The sequence below is a fragment of the Molothrus aeneus genome, chromosome Z, assembly GCF_037042795.1.
Source record: "Molothrus aeneus isolate 106 chromosome Z, BPBGC_Maene_1.0, whole genome shotgun sequence".
Taxonomy (NCBI): domain Eukaryota; kingdom Metazoa; phylum Chordata; class Aves; order Passeriformes; family Icteridae; genus Molothrus; species Molothrus aeneus.
The window spans coordinates 33,127,848-33,152,082 of NC_089680.1; the positions used below are offsets into that span (position 1 = coordinate 33,127,848).

The 24,235-nt window shown below is 41.0% G+C and overlaps 1 protein-coding gene across 2 annotated transcripts; it reads right to left on the reverse strand.

Moving 5' to 3' along the window:
• Positions 1–1,333: 1,333 nt before the first annotated feature.
• On the reverse strand, positions 1,334–21,841 carry SLC30A5 (solute carrier family 30 member 5). Of its 2 annotated transcripts, XM_066569479.1 has the most exons (17): positions 21,623–21,841; positions 21,302–21,424; positions 18,819–18,885; positions 17,450–17,535; positions 15,979–16,066; positions 15,175–15,262; positions 13,496–13,572; positions 12,171–12,341; positions 11,250–11,538; positions 10,679–10,887; positions 9,515–9,672; positions 8,762–8,891; positions 8,146–8,371; positions 6,509–6,735; positions 4,516–4,644; positions 3,774–3,927; positions 1,334–1,775 (listed from the first exon to the last, which is right to left on the reverse strand). In XM_066569479.1, the coding sequence occupies exons 1-17, from the start codon at positions 21,694–21,696 to the stop codon at positions 1,510–1,512; spliced, it is 2,562 nt and encodes an 853-aa protein (XP_066425576.1). In that variant the 5' UTR covers positions 21,697–21,841; the 3' UTR covers positions 1,334–1,509. The 2 variants fall into 2 exon arrangements, with proteins under 2 accessions (XP_066425576.1, XP_066425577.1); XM_066569480.1 differs by lacking the exon at positions 1,334–1,775 and having other exon boundaries at positions 2,495–3,927.
• Positions 21,842–24,235: the final 2,394 nt, after the last annotated feature.

Genomic DNA, 24,235 nt, shown 5'->3' on the forward strand with positions numbered 1-24,235 from the left:
CTACACAGGTTTGGGTCATTACTATCATCCATGTCTGGGTCTTCAGACTCAAGCAAGACATTAGAAAAAGCCTGACATGGTATGTGTCTTCTGCTGGATGACATTCATGTATTTCCATGGGGTTTGGAGACTGATGCTCTGACTATAAGGACATTCAGAAAATCACTGCTGACAGCACTTCCCTCTACAGCCCAGTGCAATCCTGCAGCATGGAGCACTGCAGGGGTTCATGACTCCTCTTTCAGGGCACCAGAGGGAAGGCACAGCTCTGCGGCAGCGGTAGCCAAGCACTGGGCTGGGGATGGGGCACACATTACAGAGAGGCCGGGACTGGTATTGGCAGTGGGACTGGGACTTAGGCTGGGACTCCGGGGTTGGCATGGCACGTTTTCCGTGGCGAAAGCCTCCTGGTAACCATCCGCCCCGGGGTGGCGACCTACTTGACACTCGGCTGCCCGTGGTTCCCTTCAACTTGGCGGCTGGGCGCACTTTCGGCTTAGCCATGCAGTGCTGATTGCCACCCCATCGTAGGGGCGGTCGCCGTTCCATTCTTGGGCACCGGCGGCGCGCTCTTCTCTTTCGAGGGATCGGCAGCGGAGCGGGACTGCAGAGAGAAGGGCGGTCAGCGGAACGGCGCGGGGAGGGGTGTGCGCTGCACCGCCGCAACCCCGGGCCGCGGGAACGGGGCAGTCGGGGCAGCGCTGCGGGCAGCGCCGGCGGGCTGGAGGAACGGAGCCGGGGCAAGAGCTCTGCACGGCTTCGGAGCCGAAGGGACGTAGATGCAAAGCTGCGGGGCTTCGCGGCTGCTTCCCTTCGCACTAGAGGGCTGAAGGAGAGCAGAGTGAGGGAACGAACGGGCTGTCCCAGAGAAAGAAAAACACCCACCGCCCTCCTGGCCAAGCACAGATCAGGCCGCCCCCGGGCTGTACCCCCGCACTGCCTGCCAGGCTGAAGGGAGGGGAAGGGAAGGAACGAGCAGGACACGAAGGGCGGCGCAGGTGCCTCCCCAAGAGCCACGGCAACAGTCCACTCTCGCTCCGCTCCCCCGCCCGCGCCGAGCCGAGCCGGCCCCTCCACGCACGTACCGAGGTGAGCCCGCCGGGCAGGAGAGCGCAGCGGCACGGGCCGCGCTGCCGGCACCGCTCATTTCAAGCGCCCAGGCGCCCGCCCATCGCCCGCCGCGCCTCCCCAACTCGCGCCCTGCTGACGGCCGCGTGGCTTCTGCACCAGGGAATAAAGCCTTACTGGAAAACACGAACGTTTTCCTCTTTATACACACACGTACTGCTCGCTCGGAGTTCCTTTTAAACCTGTTTAATCTTTCAAAGTGTTTTGTTGCAACTCTCTGCATACAGATCAGCTGACTCGATTGAACCTCCCCATGCCTTCCTAGTACTAAGATATTAACCAACTGGCCTCCACCTGTGGTTTCAAAACCTGCCCACACAGCGCAATTCCAATAGATCTTATGGGGAATCCTGAACCCTTTCTTTGTGGATTATTGCCAGACTAAACAAATTTAAGATGGACAGTGTAAGATAGACAATGCTTGTGGCCATCATCTTCCTGCCAGGAGAGCCAGGAAGAACACTGTGCCTGCATGCTGGGTAACTTACTAAACCCTGCCAAATGCAAGCCAACATGCAGGTCTGCACTTGCCTGTGAAGTATACAGGTACGGGCTCATCTTCACTGCCACGATCACAGGGGCAGCCACCTTGATTTGTTGTGTTCTGCCGCTACTGAAGTAGGAAATGGCCATTTGCTCAGAAGAAGCTGTGACAAGCACAAAAGCTTTACAATTATGCTAAGATAATTATTTAAAAGACATATTCACACTCCTTTTCATCATCTTCATTTCATGTCACAATAGGGTTTACTAAAATATTATCAAATCTCGTACAACCATCTCAAAACAGGAGTGGCATATGTAAACATTAAGTGAAACTTTGAGATTGGTTTCTAAAGCAAAACATCACCCTAGTTCTAGACTGAGCATAACTGTAGCTCATCAAGTGATAAGCCTTCTGGAGGAGACAAAGTAAGAAAAACACTGTTAAATGGGCAGAAAACAGGATCCAGCTTTGAGGAGGTGGCTAACTCTCCAGTGCTGTCCCAAGATATGAGGGACTGCAATTTATGCACTTTATCTTCGTCACTCTACACAAATGCGATGCAACTTCTAGAAGTTTTCTGACCACAGTTTTCCAAGTCAGTCTTGTACTGCAGACTGTTTTAGGTCAGGAGGAACTCCTTCAAGAGTAACAAACCAAACCACAGAAGTTGTATAACAATCTGATAACAAGACAAGCAGAACGGCTCAAGGATATCCCCAACTGCAGTCCTGGTAAATCTCTCCCAGTTATATCATTCCTTTATCACTCTGTTCTGTCCTTCAACTCACTAACATCAAGTCTATTCTTATTATTATAGTATTCAAGAACCACTGAATACTAGAAACAAGAAAACAGTACAACAAAACAATACTGCCATGATACATGGGATGGTGAAAGATGTATTTGTTCTTGTTAACCACGGAATTATTTTCTTAAATTTCAAGGAAAATATTAATGTGCTACAGACAAGAAGAGGGGGGCACAAGAAGCCTGTGAACAGATGTAAGCACAACTACCTCTGAAGATGTATTTTATTATCCCATTGACACGTTTTCATTAAACACATGGATTTGTTTTCTTTGCAGTGTTTAAGTCCTCAACATCCATAATTCTTTCTTAAAGGCACTCTCTTTCACTTTCCAGTCAAGAAGTCTCAATTTACTGTTCATTTCAGCAACTTGTCAAGTCCAAGACTACTTTCATAGTTTAGCATTCTAAACCTGAACTTCTTCCCTAGGTAATACATGGAGGTATAGTTGGCTACAGTACACCTGCAGCTGTAATGGTATTATTAAAAAAAATTGAGTAAAGTACAGGATAACATATCTTGAAAAGATGAAGTTTAGCAGAGTGCTAGGATGCTCACTGATTTATTACTTCTAGACTTCAAATATTGCATTTGCAGTTATTCATATAAAAAGTACAAAAAGTTTTATTTTAAGTGGTTTGAGTTGTGATTTTGAGTCTTCTCAGGAGAAGACGTTTTCATTTTTCTTCCCTATTTCTCGTTGTTAAATCTGTGGATTTCTTCTAAAAAAAATAGTTCCATACAAATGTAAAATGGTAACATATATTTGCTCTGGTGCATTAAGTATAGAAGTCATATTTGTATGCTGAGACATAATATAAAAACTGTATATTTCTATTATCTAACAAAATATGCAAAACACAGAACTTGATGTTTTTAATCCCCATAATAAAGCGTTTTTTCATTCCAAGAGTCTTCAAGCTATCTTTGAAAGAAAGAAAAGTAGTGCCCTGTTGATTGTTTGCATTCCAATATAAACTACTTCTATTTCCCACTGCTAACAAGAAATTAAAATACCGATGTTCCACACTTAGGAGAAAGTATGGAATATATCTGTGCTCATCTGCAAGTTTCAAGACTTCTGTTTAATAAACACCAAGTATAGTATATAAGATTTCAACTATTTTCACATTTACAGCAAGTACTCAAGTCCTTCTTATTTCCTTTATAAAAGCATCTCAATCCAATTAACAAAGATAGTACACTTACAAAAATTCAAATATATAGTACATTTGTTTCTGTACATGTATGTGCAAGATCTCCCTGCAAAAATACAAATATGGACTCAATTAGCTTGACCATTTACATCTCCTTTGGCAAATACAAATTTCTATCACATGATGTAAGTACCATCTTTGTAGTATTTCATGGATTCTAGCTGCTGAGTCATTGCAAGGACATCCTGAAATCCTGTACTGAGTCCAGACATGTGTTGAAAATAAGCTTCTTTCTCCACTTGGACAGTTAAGTTGTTTACGCCAGCATCTTTCAGAATTGCTGTGACCTGAACAGAATGGTACAGTTAACATTAGTATCACACTTCACGTGTATCTCACAGTAACTCGCAGTATACTAGCTCTGCAATGCAGAAAATAAACCCCCATATATCATTGTGAAGAATTCAATTCTCTGGAAAGCAAAGACTAGCTTTAGAAGGTATGGCTTTGCAAGTTCTGCACACTGGGAGACTCTCAGTGTTGTGCATAGGAAATATATATCTTTTTAAGGAAAAGAAAAACCCAGGCAGATATGTAGTGGTATCCAGTTTTAGACATGTGATTAGCATCCAGGTATCTCTACTGTTTATTCCCTGTTTGGCAGGCCTGTTTTAACACTTCCCCTTCTTTTCTCAGAGCAGATGCAGTGCCACTGTCAGTCAGTGTTTTGGCAGATGTTCTAGCAAATAACTCTTTACACGACTAATTTCAAGCTAGCAGGAAAGGGGCAGTACAGCATTAGAGACCAGCTCTGAGACAATAACGGAGAGCTACAAGAAAATCTACGTGTCAGATTGAAACTTCAGTCTGTGACCAAAAGGGAGATGCCGAGTAGGAAGTTAAGGAATTAAGAGTCTAAAAACCTTGCACTGTACCTGCTGTACAATTCTCTGTTCCATCACATCTGATACCACTTGCACATGTATTGTGCCTGCCACAACAGTTGCAGAGTGACACCAAAAATGAGGATCTCTGTAGGATATAACTCCCTCTATTTTTTGAATCTGCGAAGAAATTTCATTAGCAAAAATTAAGTAATTTTAAACTTGTACATGGCTATTGGTGGATAATATTTCACAAGGAAACAAAACTGTAGCACAGCAGCTTTCCAACTAAGCTATATTCAGAAATATCTTGTATTGAAAGGTTACTTTGCTACTACTGTAAAATTCTAGAAGGTAAAAGTCAAATCAAAACTCCAGAAGAGCAATGCTAAATAGGATGAGGAAAAAAATCCCTTGATTTAGGAAGAGATCACAGGAACACAAATGGATAGACTAATCAGAATACTGGTCAGCATCTACTAGGGCACTGGTTACCTCACTGTTTAGCAGCTATATTTAGTTATCACAGCTGAACTTTATTCAGAGACATAACTTCTTTTCCATAATACATTAATTTTTTCAAATTGATCTTTGTTCTGGGTTGGCTGTGATGGTTTTTCAGAGCAGCTGATAGGGTGCTGTATTTTGGATTCCTGCTTAAAACCATTTTGGTAACACACCAGTGATTTGGCTATTGCTGAACTGTTCAGGCTATTTCTTTTCCATCAGGCAGTTTCAAGGCTTTCTATTTTTCCCACTTTGCCCTTGCCCTGGCGGATAGGCTGGGGATGGGCAAGAAGCAGGGAGGTGACACAGCCAGGGCAGCTGACCCAAGCTGTCCACGGTGGATTACTGCACACCATGTAACACCTTGCTCAGCAGTAAAAACTGGGTTAGAGGATGAAGGAAGGATTATGGCTTCCAAGGTGGCTGTTGTTTGGGGACTGCTTTTTTTTTCTTTTTTCCACTGCTCTTCCTTCACCTGTTATATTGCTCCCAGGGTTTTTTGCTTATGCTCCCATCCCACTGGTGGTGGTGTTGGTAAAGGACGGGAGTGAGCAAGTGGCTGTATGGATGCCTGGCTGCTGGACAGGGTCAACCTACAGCAAACACACTGTTTTACTGTGATGTAATTTTTAAAATGCTTTTCCTATTATCTTTTAAGAAACTGGCCTTTGATTGATCAAGAAGTACTTTATTTTTTCCCAGTCTCTCAGAATTACTGTCCTCCCTCATCAAAAAGTGAAACCACACTTTTCATGTCACTGTCCTTTCACTACATGAATCTCTCCCAGACAATTCCCATTTGTTCTTTTCTTTTTTCTTTTTCTCATGCAGACAAGAACACATTTTCCTATCTAGTAACTGATGGGACACCATAAGGATAGTCCTCCTTGAAGCCTCTAGTTGATGGTATCTTCGAAGAACTTTTAACTCATTCTTTTAAAGAGAGGAATTCTCCACACTGAGGTTCACATTACTATTCTGGGCAGGAACTTAAAATGAGGCAACAGCAAAGACTAGGTACAGCCTCAAAGGAGATGCCATACTACACCAGACAGGAAGAGAACAGTCTAGAATGAGAAAATAATTAGAAAAAACAGCTTAAGTTTTGCAATCCCACCTACTGTGAACCAGTATATCCTTCATGATATGGATAAATCAGAAAACTTGAAATTACAAGCTTGTGATATAATCCTGTACCCTGAATGTTTGCAACAAGTTTTAAAAGGATGCAGGTTTAGGAACTGTATATTATTTTCTCAGTAGTACAGTGTGGTACATTTACCAAACTGTTACCATGCTTGTCTGAAATTATCGGCTATCCATAAAACCAAAAAACAGTGGAAGTCTTTTTAGCTGCAAACCAAGTTTTATAGTTAGAACTAGTCATCCTGTCACTTCTCTGAAAAATAGATTTTAAACAACTTGAGACATGAAGTTGTCTAAGGCAAGAGAAGCTGACTGATCTGCTTGATTTTAATAATCATTAAAAACAGTTACAGCTTTCTATGTTTGTATACAAAACCATTCATAATTGTACCTTTTCTAAAGCAGCATGCAGATCTTTCTCCTGTTCTGGAGGTATCCTCAACAAAAGCACTTGACAGGCATCTTTCAATAGTGGGATAACACTAAGAAAAATCAATGTAGCAATAAAGAGAGAGCAGAGCGGATCAGCTATGAGCCATCCAAATTGCTGAATAAATATTGTGGATACGATAACACCAACACTGCCAAGAGTGTCTGCTAACACATGCAGAAACACACCTAAAACCAAAACAAACAGAGTGATTAACAGATCTGTCTAAAATGTATGCTTATATTCAATAGCAGAAACTTAGTAAGGCTTACTGAGTATCCTCAAGTTAAACAGAGATGACTCTTTGCCTAACCTGGGACAAAATACACAAAATATTTAGCTCTTCTAATGTTTAATTGCAAATTATTGTAAAAAATTATTTTTAATCTATGGGCCAATGATGTAGGCAGGGATCCACAGACTAAAGTATATGTGAATATGTGGGATTTGTACAATATAGCATAATCATTTACCTCTGTATATAAGGACTCGTTGATCCCTAACAGAGAGTTAGAAGATCAGTGTACATTGCTTGCTAATGTATTATATGCTATACATGAATATACTGGCTGTTTTTTGTATGCCAATTCTACTCCAATTTTACAAGAGAATTGTTTTTGTGCTACTGCTATGAATCTTATACTTTCTACTGCTTTAACTGTGAGCTCATTCTCAATGTACACTCAATGGGCATAGAAAAATACTCTTCAACCATTGGTAAGATTAGTACTAGTTAGTTGTCAGGATTTTAAAGAATATTGAAACATGACTATATGCAGACTTAACAAAATTACAGACATAATGAATATGAATAACCAGGATAATTGAGTTAAGACATAAAATAAAATATGAAACACGAGACTGCTCACCATATTCTGACAAGCTTACACAGAAAACAGCATTTTTAAAGGTTTTTTTTAATAAGCTAGACAGCTCGTAAGGTTTTTTTTAATAAGCTATTTAGCTGGTAAATAACTATTTTCTAACTACTAGGGAAAAAATTCTATGCTGAACTTTCATATACAGTGCCCATCTCAGTTAGCTTCATGATTTCATATTTCAAAGTTTTTCTTTACCATTTTATCTTCTGAATCACAAATAAAAACATATGCTATGCTGGTCTGTATTTGTCCTCCTGCTTCTTATCCCCTTCCCAGTATTTTTACAAACAGCTGTCACATGATTCCTAGAAGCATGGTAGTATCTTTATAGATAGAGACATTGTACCTTCATTTCCAGTTTGAACTTAGAAACAAGGACTTAAAACTCTTTGAGTATGGTTTACATACTCAAAGAGTATGTAAATGTTAGCGAGTACTATGGATTACTGCTTTTTTGATGTTAGTGAGTACTATGGATTACTGCTTTTTTTTTGTTCCTTATGTATTACATACATATGCACAGAAATATCTCACATTTCTTCAAGTTAAATTCATAAATGGTTTGAGCAAATCCTATATATGCATTTAATGACTGCCAGATCACTCCTCAAAAGCGTTTTTAGATTGAGGGATAATACTGCATAGGTCTGATCCTGAAAATCTTCAGTCTCCTAGAAATCACGTACATGCCCTTAGGATTCAACAATCTGTACTTGCCTCTCATGTTGGTGTTCATGCCTCCTCCAGAAGACCCATGGGCATGTCCATGGCTGTGGCCATGGTCACTGTGGGAATGGCCGTGCCCGTGGCTGTGGCTGTGGCCATGGTGAGAATGGCTGTGATCATGTGTGGGACAGCCTCCCCGAGAAGCACCGTGGGAGTGCGCGTGGCTGAAGGCGCAGATACCAACAAGGTTTACAATCAGCCCTCCAACAGACACCGGCTGTGAGAGGGAGAAAAGTCTTTAGCTCCACTGCATCCTCACAGGTATTCAAACTAATTTTCTAGAACATGGTAGCCAAAACCACCATGCACTTAATTAAGGAAAACTGTGGAAGCCACAACTTCTCTGGGCAACCTGTTCCGGTGCGTTACCACCTTCACAGTAAAGAATTCCCTCCTAATGTTGAATTAATTCCTAATATCTAATCTATACCTGCCCTGCTTCAGTTTGAGGCCATTTCCCCTTGTCCTCTAAATGCCCTGGCAAAAAATTCCTCTCCAGCTCTCCTGAAGGCTCCCTTCAGGTACTGGAAGGACTATCACCCTGGAGATAAAAAATAAATGAACCATTAACTGCAAAACTACACTGAAACAGAAGGACAAAACTTACAGTTAGCATATTTGTATCTATATCTGGAGGATCTACCAGTCTTGCTACTGATTCCATGAAGACAAAGAAAGCAATCACCATCAGAAAGAGGCCATTAATAAATCCAGAGAGAATTTCTACACGTCCATACCTGAAAGTAAACACATATACATTTGAGAGTGAAGAATGAGTACTCTGAACAAATGTCAAAGTTGTAATAGATAAAGTTATAATTCTTTCTATACAGCATTAAGATTGCTGTGGTTTTTTTCCTCGATGTCACATAAGCATGTCTCAATTCCTGAGTTATTTTTTTCTGGCCAAGAGGTGGCCAGTTTCCAACTGTCCAAACTCCATTATAATAAAACAATGTAGAAGTATTCTCTTATATATACTGCCCATTCAGGACTTCAAACTGCTAAACTGCTATGCAAACATATAAAGTTACATTATTTCAGCTGAATCTAAATCTTCATATGAACACTGGTTTTTGACATAGATTTCTGTTTGACATAAATGCCTAGCATGAGGCAATTTCTAAAGAATATTCAGTGATAAAAGTTTTACTTGTAGAGATAAATGAAAGTTACATTTCAGACACATTTTTTAACAGGTAAGAAGAGAATAGCATGAGTACAAATGGAAGAGAAGAGACACAGCAAAAAACACACAGAAGCATGCATTACTAAAATATCCCATACATACCAAGACATTTTGAAAATGAGCAAGGAGAGATAAGTTTCAAATAGTCCTTAAAGAACCCAAGATACACACCCATATGAAAATATGCGAGTTGCTTTCCACCTTGTCATCAGAGCTGCAAAAAGCCCCATCACTAACGCAGAACAATCAAAAAGCATGTGAAATCCATCAGAAATAAGACCAAGGCTATTGGTCCATACTCCATAAAAAAGCTCCACAAAAGTGAAAGCCTAAAACAAAACAGAATTTAAGTTTTTCCTTAAATATTAATTTGTGTATTAATGTTTTGGTAGATAGCAGGATATTCTTTTCATAGAACACTCAATATTTTTCAAAGGTACTGTTCTAAGTATTTCTAGACCATTATTCCTCTCCTCCAATGAAATACATGATGCACTCCAAGTCTATAAAGACACATTTTTTAACTCACTCTCCTTACAGACTCACACATAAAAACCAACTCTTTACGGGAGTAAATTTTTTGTTTCAAATTTTGAACTGACATTCTGCAGAAAAATTCTAAGCATTTTATCATTAAAAATGCAAGGGCTCTGATCTGATACATTATTAGTGTAAAAGTAATGTTGTCTATAAATCTGTTAATGCCAACATTTTCTTCACTATTGACTGTTTAAATCTTAGGAATTGGCTCTGAGAAAGGTACACAAGGAAACATTTTTAATACATACATTTACCCTGTACATTTTACTATTATTAAACCATCTGCTCAAAAACTTTTTTCCAATCTTTCATATTCCATAATGGAATTCCTTACAGTTAACACAGATACTTCAAGTTTCTCCCCTTTTCCAGATCTTTGCAAATGAGGTTCTACCAGTTTTGCTTACCGCATCATGTTTTCGTATTCAAGAAAGAGAGAAGCTAAAAATAAAACTAGCCTGCTCCAATATGACACTAATCAATCCCATAACTTCTACTTTGTTGTCCTCATCCTTATCACTTTCACTGAGGCCTTATCAGTTTCACCTGCTGGCAACATTGATGTATCTCAACCTTCGACATACCATCATACAAGTACTCAGTTACTGGTATAACCCTTACACACAGAACCAGTGCTGCACTGTGACAACAAATTAGTGACCACTACTTAAATTGCCCTGTCAAAGGCCACTTTCAAACAAATCAATTATGGGAATCTTCTAAAGAATAACTCTTCTTTTTTCATTATATATGCACTATTGTGATTGGGTTCAAAGAAAAAAACCATGCACTCACCAGATTTAGGCACAAGAAATAGAAGATCTGCCGAGAATCATACTCCTCAAGGATTTGTTTCAGTGATTCCTTAATGAACCGGGGCAATGACTGGGAGCTTTGCTGTAATGCATCACCCATGAAGTTATAGAGAGGAGTGCCTTCAGGGGAATAGCCAATAAGGGTACCCTTCTGCCCTTTCCTGGAGGGGGAGGACAGGATATTGGCAGCTGCAAGGAAAGTATTGAAGTTTTTGTTGCTGTTTCTAAGCTTCACAGCTATTTTATAATGTGTTTAATCAGCAATCAAAGTTTACATGAAATTTTCTGGCAGCAAATTGATTGCCAACTTCATCTTGGGGTTTATTATTGGATTTCAGTGCTATGTAAAATTAGATCATCGCTTCCACAACAGATCACATTCTTTTTTTTTTTTTGTAGACAAACAATAGAAGAGCGAAAAGCTACAGGCTGCCTTATGCCAAAGAATCCATAAAAGCTCATCCAAAAGAATTCCGCACACCTCAATTTTCTGATTGGCTTCCCAGTCACACAGATCACAGATTTATTATAGTTTAGACAAGAATACGTACATAAAACAAAGAAGACAGCACTCACTACCACCCCTCCAGAAAGAACATGCTCTGTGCTTTCATGGTGTGGTGGCTTGTTCATAGCTCGAAGCTGGTCTGTTATTGGATGTGTCCAAAAGTTTCCAAAAAGCAGAGCACTAATGAAAATAAGAAAGGATCCATATCGAGCACATGTGGAAGCTTCCATCTTCACAGAGCATATGGACTCCACGTAGAAATCCAGGATCACAACAAAGAAGATGACTGTTATGAAAGGCATGATGAGAGATGACCAAGACTCTACTTTACTCTGCAACAAAAAAAAAATTTAAACAGGACTGCCCACCAGAAGAGTGATTGTATTTATAGTATTAAATGTAGTTCACTTGAATTACAAGTGTTTTCACTAATCCATAAAACATAAATACTTTTATATTTTCAATTTATCACATAAACATATAATTCCAGATATAAAAAGAGACATATATCTAAAATGCACTGAAGCACTTTATTTTAAATACTTTTCTGTTTGTAAAAGGAATTCCATATACAATGCCATGGTTGCAATGGCCAACTCTCCCTATCCACGCAAGCATAAAGAGCATTTTTTAAAATGATAATAAATTATCTACTTCTTAGGGATAAAAGAGCACTGTATTTATAAAGTCATTAACGCTTGTGCAATGTTAGTAGATGAACCCAAGATATAGTATCTGAGCTAGAAGGATAAAACACATTTATCATACAAACAAGGAAATTAAAGTATCACACAGATAAAAAACAAATATAGAAGAAAAGCATAATGGAAAATTTTCAAACAAAGCTTACTACAAAAATAAGGACAGCAACATCGGTAATTTTAAAGATATTTTAAAGGAAAGATTTAAATTACAATTCACCATCATTACAAAAAATGATTTACTTTTGTACTTATTATCTTACCTCTGTTGTCAGAGAGAGAACAATAACCCATGGGCACAACAGAAGGACGGAAACAAGGTGGGACAAAGCTTGAAGACGCTTGGCTCCACCTACATCTACAGATAGTTTTCGGGATGCCATATGAAAACCAACCTTGCAGCACAATGCCAGTACCAGAAGCAATACTCCACCCTGGAAACATAACAAGATTCCATTAGCATTTCTTAAGTACTAAAAACCTCACTCCAAACACAGTGACACTTACAAGGAGGAAATATTAATGTGTTTTCCTTAACCTGGAAACAAAAGCCAAAACTAGGATATTTCCTGTAATTTTACTCTAGCTACAAACAGCAATATAGCATACAGAGTGTTGTGCCTTAGCACTCTTCACAACAGCCTGAGTTGAATTTTAAAACTCTCAATAGTGTGAATTGGCATACACCAGCAGCAAGATGGTAGCAAACAGCATCCGAGGAAGAAGAAAAATCACCCAAGATTTTCCAATCTTCCATTATTAAAAGCGTGTTGAAAGCATATATAAACCCCCAAAGATTCATATCATCTTGTCATCTAGAACCTTCATAGCCTTTTCATCCACTTACCTTTGAACACACCTTATTTGTTCACAATATACTCTTTCAAAATTTTTCTTTAGATGAATTACAAGACACACAGCATCTCATCTCCCTTAGATCACACTTGCTTTTCTGCACCATTAACCAGTCTTTCTAATATTTGATTTATTTTTATATTAATACATTTTCAGCTGCTCCATATTTTTTCCTGTTTTAGTCCTCAATTAAGCCACTTTAGCAAGACTAAGGTAACACAACTCAATCAGGCAGTTCAACTCTGTACAGTCAGATTACGATATTCAGCTATTCATACCACCAAATACAATGGGATTATCTTACTGAGAAGTATCAGAATCTGTGTCTTCAAATACAAGTATAATGTAAAGGAAAGACTGGGGAAAGCTAAAGATGCAGAAACAAAACACAGGTACCAAAAGTGCGTAAGAAGTGGTTTGTAGGCAAAGCATTATAAACACCAAGAACACTGATGACAGAATATTTCATGATAATTTTAATGAGGCTTGTTAGGCTATGCATTACAGCAAAGTCCTTATCAACTACATTGGTTGAATATTGTATGGTTTGGCTTGCTGTATTGAAGCTCCTTATACTCCAAACAGTGTGCAAAAATTACAATGCTTGTTCAGTTCCACTATGGGGTAAGGATGTCCAACTTTTTGGTTTTGATTGAGGCTTGGATTAGCTCAGAGCTGATGAAATTCTTACCTTCAAAACTTAGATAAAGATTCTAAAATACATGTTATTTACCTTGTGATCTGCAACACCCAGGAAAGCAATGATTGTATAGAGAACATGAGTAAGAGCACTGTCATGATGCCCCTCAGCTAAATAAAAAATTAAGGAAGAATTTCTTTAGATTTTCTTTTTTTTTTTTTTTTTTAAGCAAGAACAGGCAAAGGTAGCAGAACACAGAAAGCAGAGGTAAGCAAACTGAGCTTTATGCTGTGTTAACATGTGCAGGACAACCAGAGATCAGGCCCAGCCGACAGCATGGGTTTGTGAAAGGCAGGTTCTGACTGACCAGCCTGATCTGCTATGATGAAGTGACCTGCCTAGTAAATGAAGGAAAAGCTGTGGATGCATGGATGCCTTGGACACCATTTCCCACATGATCATTCCAGAGAAACCAGTTGCTCCTGGCTTAGGCAGTTACACTGTTCACTGAATGAATAACTGCCTGGATGGCCAGGCCCAGACAGTGGTGGTGAGTGGAGTTACATCCAGCTGGTGTTCAGTCACCAGTGCTGTTCCCCAGGGCTCAGTACTGGGGCCAGTCCTGTTTAATACCTTCACCAATGATCTCATGGAGGGCACCCTCAATCAGTTTGCAGGTGACACCAAGCTGGGTGGGAGTGCTGATCTGCTGGAGGGCAGGAAGGCTCTGCAGAGGGATCTGGACAGGCTGGATCATGGCTGAGGCCAATGGTGTGAGGTTCAACAAGGCCCAGTGCTGGGTCCTGCCCTTGGGTCACAACAACCCCAGGCAGCTCCACAGGCTGGGGCAGAGTGGCTAGAAAGCTGCCCAGTGGAAAAGGACCTGGGAGTGGCTGAACATGAGCCAGGGCATGCCCAGTGTGGCCAGCAGGAGCAGGGCAGTTATTGTCTCCCTGTACTGGACACAGGTGAAGCCATACCTCAAATCGTGTGTTTAGTTTTGGGCCCCTAAGTACAAGAAGACACTGTGATGCTGAGGTGTGTTCAGAGAAGGGCAGCAGAGCTGGGGAGCACTTACAAGGAGCAGCTGATGGAGGTGGGGTTGTTTAGTCTGGAGAAAAGAAGGCAGCTCAGGGCAGATCTTACCACACTCTACAACTATCTGACAGCATGTTGAACCCAGGTGAGGGTCAGTTTTTTCTGACAGGACGAGAAGAAATAGCCTTAAGTTGCATCAGGTATTAATATTAGTATTGAGTAGATTGAGTGTTAGGAAGAATTTCTTCAGGCAGAATTATCAAGCATTGAAACAGGCTGCCCAAGGAAGTGGCTGAATGAACATCTTGCTGGCTTTTAAAAGACGTGGATGTAGCCCTTAGGGATATGATTTAGTGACAGGCTTGATAGTGCTGGGTGAACAGCTGGACTTGACCATCTCAAGGTGCCTTCCAACTCAGGCCATTCCATGACTCACTCTATTTTGTGATTCTACTCACAGAAAACTTAAGTAAATTCAACAGTAAGGTTCCAGAATACACCATTTCCATAATTCCACGTTTTTATTCTTCCTTTTGGAAGTTTACTTTCACCTTGTTTGTTTTTACTGCCCATCTGTAGACATACTACCTTTTGTCAGTACACTATGAGGAGATGATCAATTGAAAACTAACTTCAAAATCACTTCTAATTATAATTTAATTCAGTACACTCAATTTCACGTTTTTCTGCTCCAGTACTAAGAGTCACTTGCACTTTCACATAAGAAAGGATACGATGTTCTGCTATTTTAGCCATGAGGTCATCATTATCAAAAAGTAGTAAGCAGATGATAGCTATGATGAAAAATGCAGCACCTCTTGTCTGTAAAATAAACCCAAACAAACAAACAATAAACAACCAAACAACAAAAAACCCCAAGTATTTCTAAACTGGTACAACAGATTACTGTAAAAAAATCTAAGAAATCGGTCCTCTCCTTCCCTGCTTCCTGATCAATGTAAGCATACTCCAGTAAGAAAACCATTAAAGAAACTCCTATTGTTTTTAAGTGACCTTGACAATATAATTTCACATTTTTTCTGTTTTTCAGACTTACCAGACAACTCAGGACACATCCCCACTGCAGCAAGCTAGATGCCAGTGTCTTAGGAACTTTAAGTGTAATTACTTTCTTCATGGTGTCTTTCTGCCTGCCAGAATGCACTGCTACTTCAGCCTGATGATTTAATATTTCATAGCATCAATGAGCTACAAACAAGATCTGTACAAACTGTTGGATTTTGTCTTACAGGACCTAAAGGCTAAAGAAATATGCAAAGACTATGAGAAAGAATAGCTCTGAAGTTCTTTTGTTGGGAAAGGATAGAGGTAGCTATGAAATCCCAGCTTCCAGAGCTTTCACCACCCAGACATAAACCACTGCGAGTAGTACGTCTTACTATTTCACCATAATTAAAAAAAAAAAATCGCATTTTCTATGAACATGGATCCAAAACACAGTTTGTTCCAGGTAAAGAAGTACTTGAATTTATAGGATTTAGTATGTTTTTCATTTGGTAAAAGAGATTTTTAAATACCTTTGCTGGTCCTCCACCTGAGCTTGTGAACAAGACACTAAGGAGTGACAGCACAACCACATCACTGTGTTCAAACAGTAATAATGTTCTATAAAAAAAGAGAAATAAATACTCTATTTACAATTAATTTACTTCAAAACCTTGATATAAACTATTTCAGCTAAAATAAGAGACACAACAAAGATCTATCCTATGATTACAACAGCAGGTTTAAAAATGCAAAAGAAGAAACACAAATCAATTTGCCTTCACCAGCAATAGATCTAGCTGCAGACAACTATACATGTTACAAAACACGTACTTCCTAATTCAAGTAATAGATTTAAATTATTCATTTATGGATAACTTTAAATAGTATTTTCTTCTAGCAACACAACAAGATACCAACTTGTTCAAGATGGAGTTCTTATTCCCACTATAATACCTCCTCTAAACCAGTTTCTGCTCCCAGAGAAAAAAAGATGTCCTGTTCTGTACTACTGTGTCCTGTTCATTGAGGTGCTGATGACCTAGTAGCTTATGCCACCTCAAAACCTCTTAATTGCCGAAAATAAAACATTCTAGCTTCCATGCTACCTCCTTCAGACAGCAAAGGCTAACTACCAAGCTGTATTGACAGCTTTCCTGAGCAGAACATGAAATAATTCTTGCCCTCAAGTTTACCAAATGCTTTTGCAATCCTCTCTACAGCAATACAACATGACTGGACCCATGTAACTGGTTTGGTTTGGGAAGACTGCCAGCACCCAGAAAGACATAAGAGTATTAACTACATTAATATAATTAATCACAGTATTATTACTCTTAGGTATGCCTTCTCCTATGTAGATGATAAAAATTCACCTTCATAAAACATACCATTTAAGGCTTTACTTTCCTCTCTAGATTGAAAGATGCTTTCCAATATATTAACCTTAATTTTTCAAAGTCTAACTACTCTTTCATAGTTACTCAATCAGTAGTACTAACACACAGCACAAATGGTTACCCAATTTCAGCACAGAGCACACAGCCAACCAGATAAAGAAGTACTCTGCAACAAGTGCAGAAATTGATTCTAGTCACCTGTCAAAGAATACCAGCTGCTACCATTAGCCATCAAGCCATGGACTCCAAACAGGTAAATAAACAGTTGGCATTACGTTAATCAAAGCAGGGAAGTGACAAAAACTGCACTAAGTCACCTTGATGTATCGCTCACATCAAGTGTTTAAGCACTATCAAGAATTTGACTGGCATCTTATAAAAGAAGTAGTTCTTCTGGTAGAAATTTACCAGTTCTACAGAAATTATATGTACTTTTTCCCAACCACTTAAGATTTCACATGAAAATTCATAAGGATTCAATAAGTTTTTGTATATACATCAAATGGCTAGCAGCATTGTCTGACAGACAGAAAAAAACCCCAAAGGAGCAAGACAGGGAAGGATCATAAAAGAGAACCAGTATTTACAGTAGATTTGTATTTACCTCAGTGGTCCACATAGAGTAAGGCCAAAAAACCATAAGAGTGAAATGATACATCCAACAACGGCATGCTTAAAAATTTTGATCCACTGCAAAAGAAAGGTATTTCATTATAATTTTCTTCAGAGTTTCAAAATGAACACTCTATTACTAGGACTGTTTTAGCACAATAGCTGTAGAAATTGAGGGGAAAACACGTGCTTTGTAACTTCCATACTTATAATTAAAGTATGATTATTTTCTTGGATACTTTGCCAGGCAACTAAGATTTATGTGGACATCTATGAACCAGAATTTTTTATACCACAGTCTTAAATGCTGTAACATTGACTGAGTTCTCTTCAACAAAAAAGTCTGAAAATTAGTTAAAAAAAATCAAGTCCATTTACCTACTTTGTAATCTATTGTATATATCAGAAAAAGATAAACAGAATAAGAACTAGATAAAATGTACAAATTGAGGCTAAGACCTTATGCCTACAAATATTTATGCATGTGTTATATTTTTCTTCAGGAATTAGGCTGTAATTCAGATATTCAATACTTTATTAACTTCAGATGCAAGTTTTAGAAGAAATTAATTCTGGAAATATGCTAAACAAGGTGAAGCACCTACAACAAATATACCATCTTCAAAATCCAAAATTTGAAAATTTTTAGCAAAAGTAAAACCATATATGGACAGATTTTTCTGAACCCAAATCAAAGATGCCATTTATTCCTGTTTACATTTTTAAAATTCTGCTATATGCATCTAGTCATGAAAGCAGTTGACACAAGGAACACTTTGAGGCTATCCTTCAGATTCTGTCTACTTACTGCACACACTAGACCAAGGTTTTGTGCACACCATTACATAAATCCAAGATGCATATGAAGCAGGTGAAGAAAATTTATTTCTTATAAATCAGCACGTTCCAACCTGGCTCTACTCTAAACTCCTTGGGATACAGCAAACTCACCAAGGTCTGATGAGCAGCTAGATTAGGCCGTTGTCACATGCAGATGGGACTCTTCTGTTCTGAGTGACAAGACTGGAGCGTTTTGACATCCCGGCAGTCCAGAAATTGCCTGCCTAACTGTCCAGGTCGGCTAAGCAGACTGAGCTCGCTGTTTGAAAATCCACTCCCTACAGCTGATGCTGGCTTGGCGATAAGGACCAGCCTTTTCACTATACTCTCAAAAAGAAGCTGACAAAAGCTAAGAAGAATTAATGTTTCAGCCCACAAGACAGAGTTAGTAGTATACCTCTAGAACCCGTAACCACATCTTCTAAGTGGAGTAATCTTTGTTCACCTTTCAGTTTTGGCAAGAGCCATACTGCCAAGAATATCTACAAAGATGCAAGTCACTCCTACATATGTCAACTCACCTGACGCTTTGTTACCACTTTTCCAGATGAAAATGGCTTTTGAAACAAAACCATAAAAAAAGCAGACCTGTCAAAAGGAGAAAGTTTCGTCTATTAGTTTATTAGCATTATTAGTTTATTATTCTATCTAAACAACTAGGTCTAAACAACCAGATCTAAACAACTAGGTTTCTCATATCTGGCTCAGTTTACAAAATATCTTCCTCTACATTTTATCCATCAACAGGCCACATTGACAACAGTCACTGGTTTTATTTTCCCTGCTGCATTACCATCATCAGTTACCAGTACTACAGTGATGACAAGTGAACTTCAGTTCTGGTCAACTTCTAGTGCAAGTTCTTGAGAGAATGGCTAATGATACATTGACTTGTGATTTACAAAAATCAAAATAACTGATCTCAGAAGTTTTGAAGAGAAATAATACTCTGATTTTTATTAGCAAGATAGGTATACAAAAAGGCTTACTCATATACAGAATGCTGAATACACAGTCCTGTAGGAATAAAAGATACAGCACACAACTTCTTCAAGTGGGATCAAAAGTGATGGGCAAAAAAACTATGTTGCTTGGGAACATGCAAGAAAGAAGTCTATAAATATACTTCAATATGACATAAAAAGAAAAATGAAATTCCAAATGTTCCAACTCTGTCAAGTTTATTACATAAATGATCTTCTATATCTCATCAGGTAAACATGAAACAGGATTTTGTCTGCAAAGATTGTTTTGGTGTATTTGCTATCAGTTTTCACACATCACCCCTCAATCTAGGAAAAACAGCAGCTGAATCCCACAACTACTTCAGGAATACAAACTATAAGGAAGAAAGCTGACCTTCCACACTCTTGTTAACAAAATTTGGACATGCCTGAGTGTCCTGGTTTCAGCTTGGACTGAGATAAACTTTTCTCAGTAGCTGCTACTCCAGTGCTACTGCTAGTGCAGTGCTGTTTTGGATTCAGTGTGAGAACAATGTTGATAACACAGTTTCGGTTGCTCCTTAGTGATGTTTATCCAAAGGCAAGGACTTTTTGGTTTCCCATGCTCTGGCAGCAAGCAGATGCAGCAAGCTGGGAGGCAGCATGACCAGGAGACCTGGCCCGAACAGGCCAAAGGGATGTTCCATACCATAAATACCATTTACTCAGTACAAAAACTGGGGGAACTACCCACATGGGGTCTGATTGTGGTTTGGGGTTGGGCCAGGTATCATCATTGTGTGTTGAGCAGATGCACTGCACATCATTTCCTTTTATTACTATATTTTGCTTATTAACTTATTAATAATTTATTAGCTTATTAATTTCAATTATTAAACTCTCCTTATTGCAACTTGCAAGTTTTACTTTTTGTTTTCTTCCCCATTCTCCTCCCCAGCCCCCTGGGATGGGGGAAGGTGAGAGCACATTTGTGTGATGGTGGATTGCCAGATGGAGCAACAGTCACACCATCACCAACAGCACTGTCAGAACAGGCCCAACTTTGAAGCTGGAAAAACACCGAAGTTTCTTGAGGGCAGAGAGGCCTTACAGAGACGTGGAAAGACTAGAAAGCTGGACAACTGTCAATGATATGGAAAGAACGAGTGCTCATTCTCCATCTGTGGCAGGGTAACCCTGCTTGTATGCACAAAGCAGGGAATAAAAGGATGGAGGGCAGCCCCACAAAAAGAAATCTTGAGGTCTGGGTTGATGGAAAATTAAATATGGGACAACAAAAAGGGTCAGCTGTATGCTGGGGTGCATTTGCATTCGAGCACAGCATCATCAGCTGCTCAAGGAAGGTGATTGTCCTGCTCTGCAATGCACTGATGGGGCCCCAGCCAGGTCCTGTGTGCAGTTTTGGGTGCCTCTGTATCAGAAGGACATCAGAGTGTTAGAGTGCATCTAAGGGAGGCAGCCAAGATGGTGTAAGGTCTCAAGAGCAAGAGGAGTATCCGAGGTTGCTTGGTTTGCTCAGCTTAGAGAAGGCTGAAGGGTGACCTCATGAGACCTTCTTCAGTGGAGGGACAGGGATGTTGATCTCCAGTGACCGGGCATGAGAGAGAATGACACTGCATCAGGGTAAATTCATACTGTACATTATGGAAAGGTTCTTCACTAAAAGGGTGGCTAGCCACTGTAACTGGCTCTCCAGCAGTGTCACAGCTCCAAACCTGTCAGAGCTCAAGGAGTATCAGGAGAACACTCTTGATCATATGTTTCAGTTTCAGGTGGTTGTGTGAGGAGCAGAGAGTTGGACTCAATGGACCTTATGGGTCATTTCCAACTTGAGACATTGCAAGACACTGAAGTTACAGTGAACAGAAATGTGAAGCAAAAACACTGCTATGAACAGAGAACTTCCTGGACTCATTTTTATGCCTTCTTCTCTTCGAGTAAATGATAACAACATAATGCAGGGTTATAACCTTGACTCTGTCAAAGAACACCCAAAGTATTACGCGTGGGGCACAAGGCTCCACCCTCTGCACACTCACCCCAGCTGCACTACGAAGATAAACTGCACGAGGTGGACCACTTTCAGAAGATCATAGGATTCAAACAGCCCCACGGCTTTCAAAACCTTGGCGAAGCACAGCAGCACGATGTACCGAGTCAGCCTGTGGAAGGAGAGAGGCCGGTTCGCACCTGCCACGCCGCCGCCCGGGCCCGGCCCGGCCCCGACGCCTCAGCGAAGGCCGCCGGCTCCCCGCCCCCGACAGGGCGGGGGGCGATGCCCGCTGCCCCCCTGAAGAAGGGACGGCGACGGGCCGCCCGCTGGAGTCAGCAGAGCGGCCGCTCCCCCCCGCCGCCGTTACCGGGCGCTGGGCAAATCCACAGGCCCCAGCGCGCCGCCGCCGGCCAGGGCCTGCCCGCCGTACGGCTGCTCCATGGCGGGACGGAGGGAGGCAGCTCCTGCAGGCAACGGCTGCGGGCGCTCAGGAATAGCTGAGGCGCGGCCCGCCTGCCCTGCGCCGGGAGAGCCGCATCGCCCGCGGGCAGTGCGGCGAGGCGGGAACTGGGGGAGCGGGACGGGAGCCGGGGACGGGGAACGGGAAATACGGGAGGTAGAGCTCCCGCTAGCGCGCGTGCGCGGTGCGCAGGCGCCGCGGGGCGGGGCCGGGGCCGTGAGGGGAGCGGCTCCCTCCCCTCGGGGCGGGGCGCGGGGCGGTGATAGAGGATTTTTTTTTTTTTCCTTCTTTTTTAACGTAAATCGGTTTTGTTGTTATGGCGCAGAGCTCTGCGCTAGTATCAAGCGTCAGGAGACATTTTCCCTGTCAAACGCTTCAAATGTCCAGTTGAAACAGATGGGAAAATTGAGGCGGAAGATGGGAAATGTCCATGTTGTGAGCTAACTGCTCTGTTCCAGCCGTGTAGCAAGTCCTCTCGGTTTTGGTTCCCAACACATGATTTTGGTACACAGTTCAGCACTGAGGCAGAAAAAAAAAATCAAGAATGTACTGATGGATCGAATTAGCTCAGCAATGGTCAGCTGCGTATTAGATTTCTTTGAAAAAGACTTGGATAGATTTTAAGTAAGAAAGGATGGAGATATAGGAGAACAGGGGGGTATGACTGCTGGCAAATGAAATTTTCAGAATTCACTGGTCAAAAATCAAAGGTTTTAAAAATTTGTTTACAGCTTTTCAAATTATTCCCAGTACAGGTGAAGACCTCAGCATGGCAAGCATAAAACTATTAAAATGCCGTCTCTCTTTTCCAGCTGTCTTGTGCGGACCCCTTCAAAGTTTAATCCACAGGTCTTGTCTCCTGTCAAAAAAACCCCTCATTTAACAACTTGGAAACCCTGAAGCCCATGGATCCACCACACCATGTCGACAAGGTTTGTAAGCAGGGGAGGAGTGAAAAGGCGTGTAGCTCGGTGCAGAGGTGCGCCGTGTCCGGGAGATGGAGGTGTTGGCAAGCCCCGCGCCGGAGAGGCCGCGGACGAGAGGCGGCGGTGCTGGGCAGCCCGGGAGCCGCGCACGGAGAGCAGGGGCTGTGGAACCGGGCACAGGGTGAGAATCACCCTCTGGATCAGAAACATGGGGAGAAGGGGAGAAAAAAAGGCTAGTAAGGCATAGGGGAGCGCTTTCTGGGACCAAAACGGGGAAACACAAAAAGAAAGGTACGAGTTAAATGACACCATTGCAAAGCCCGGAGGATGCAGACATGCATCCACAATGCTTTTTCAGGATGGGTGTATGTGGCATACTGAGGCAGGCTTCTGCCCATCAATGGCTCTCCTACTCAGACAGGTGGTGTTACAGTTGCCAGCCTGCCAGTTCACTTAGCTGGTCCCCACTGAGTGCCTCCCCAACATAGGTCTCAAACACCTGTGCCAAGTGGCATCCTCTTCGGGGCTGGGGGGTTGCATGGCATCCCTGCCTAGGGTCTGCACTCCAGCAGGACCCCTGGCTCAAAGGAAACTCCTGGAAGGACATGTGTCCTGCCACTTGAGGGGTCCTGTCTCACCTGTATCTACATAAAACATACATAGGACATGAACTTAGACCAGGGTGTAATCTTGACATACTAGAAATCCACTCCTGGCTTGTCAGCCTGGTGCAATTGTACTTGATTTGGCCAAGAGGTGTCTTGGTGTCAGCATGTGAACTCTATTATATGTGAAAACACATAATAACTTCACTAGTTTTGAAAATACATGTTACTAGGTCCTGCCAGGGCTTATCAGATGTGTAAATTCATATGTTCTAGTGGAGCCCCACTGCACACACAGATGGTTACTATCCTGCTGCAAAGATGGGGTCAGGAGCCTAAAAAAGAAAATTGCAGTATGAAAAACCACACAGTGAAACTGGTTCAGGTTGTTCAAGGGAATGGTGAAAATAATGACTACTAGTGAGAGCAAAGTTGATGTCTACAGGAACAGCTGAAGGAGAGAGAAGCTGAAGTCCCAGAACGAATAGACCTAAACCCATAGACTTCATGACTGAAAAGGAAGATGTGCGGAGTATGGGGTTCTTGGATAGAATTTGAAAGGACTTTATTTAAACCATGCAAAACATGCAGAAAAGGTCAGAAAATCAAGACATAATGTATCTGTATGTATCACAAAAGATCTGTTGTTTCATTTAGTTCTAAATGTGTATAAAGCTATGGTTTCTGTTTGCTTGAATGTTGTGTACTCCTGAAGACTTAAATTGTGAAATCAGAGTATCAAAAAGTTTAGAAATCTGCGGGAAAGAGTAGTTGAAGTGGTCCTAAGGAGTCTGTGTTTCTCCTCAGAGAGAATGTGATGTGGTAAGAAGGAGAACACAGGCGTAACAAATGTCCCCGTGAAATGATAAACCTGATTGTTACTGCAACCTAGTGAGACTAGGGGAAATTTGGAAGGAAAAGGCTCAGAGAAATTTGGGAGGATAAATTTTTGCATTTTGTCCACTAAATGAGATCTTGGAGCAAAAATC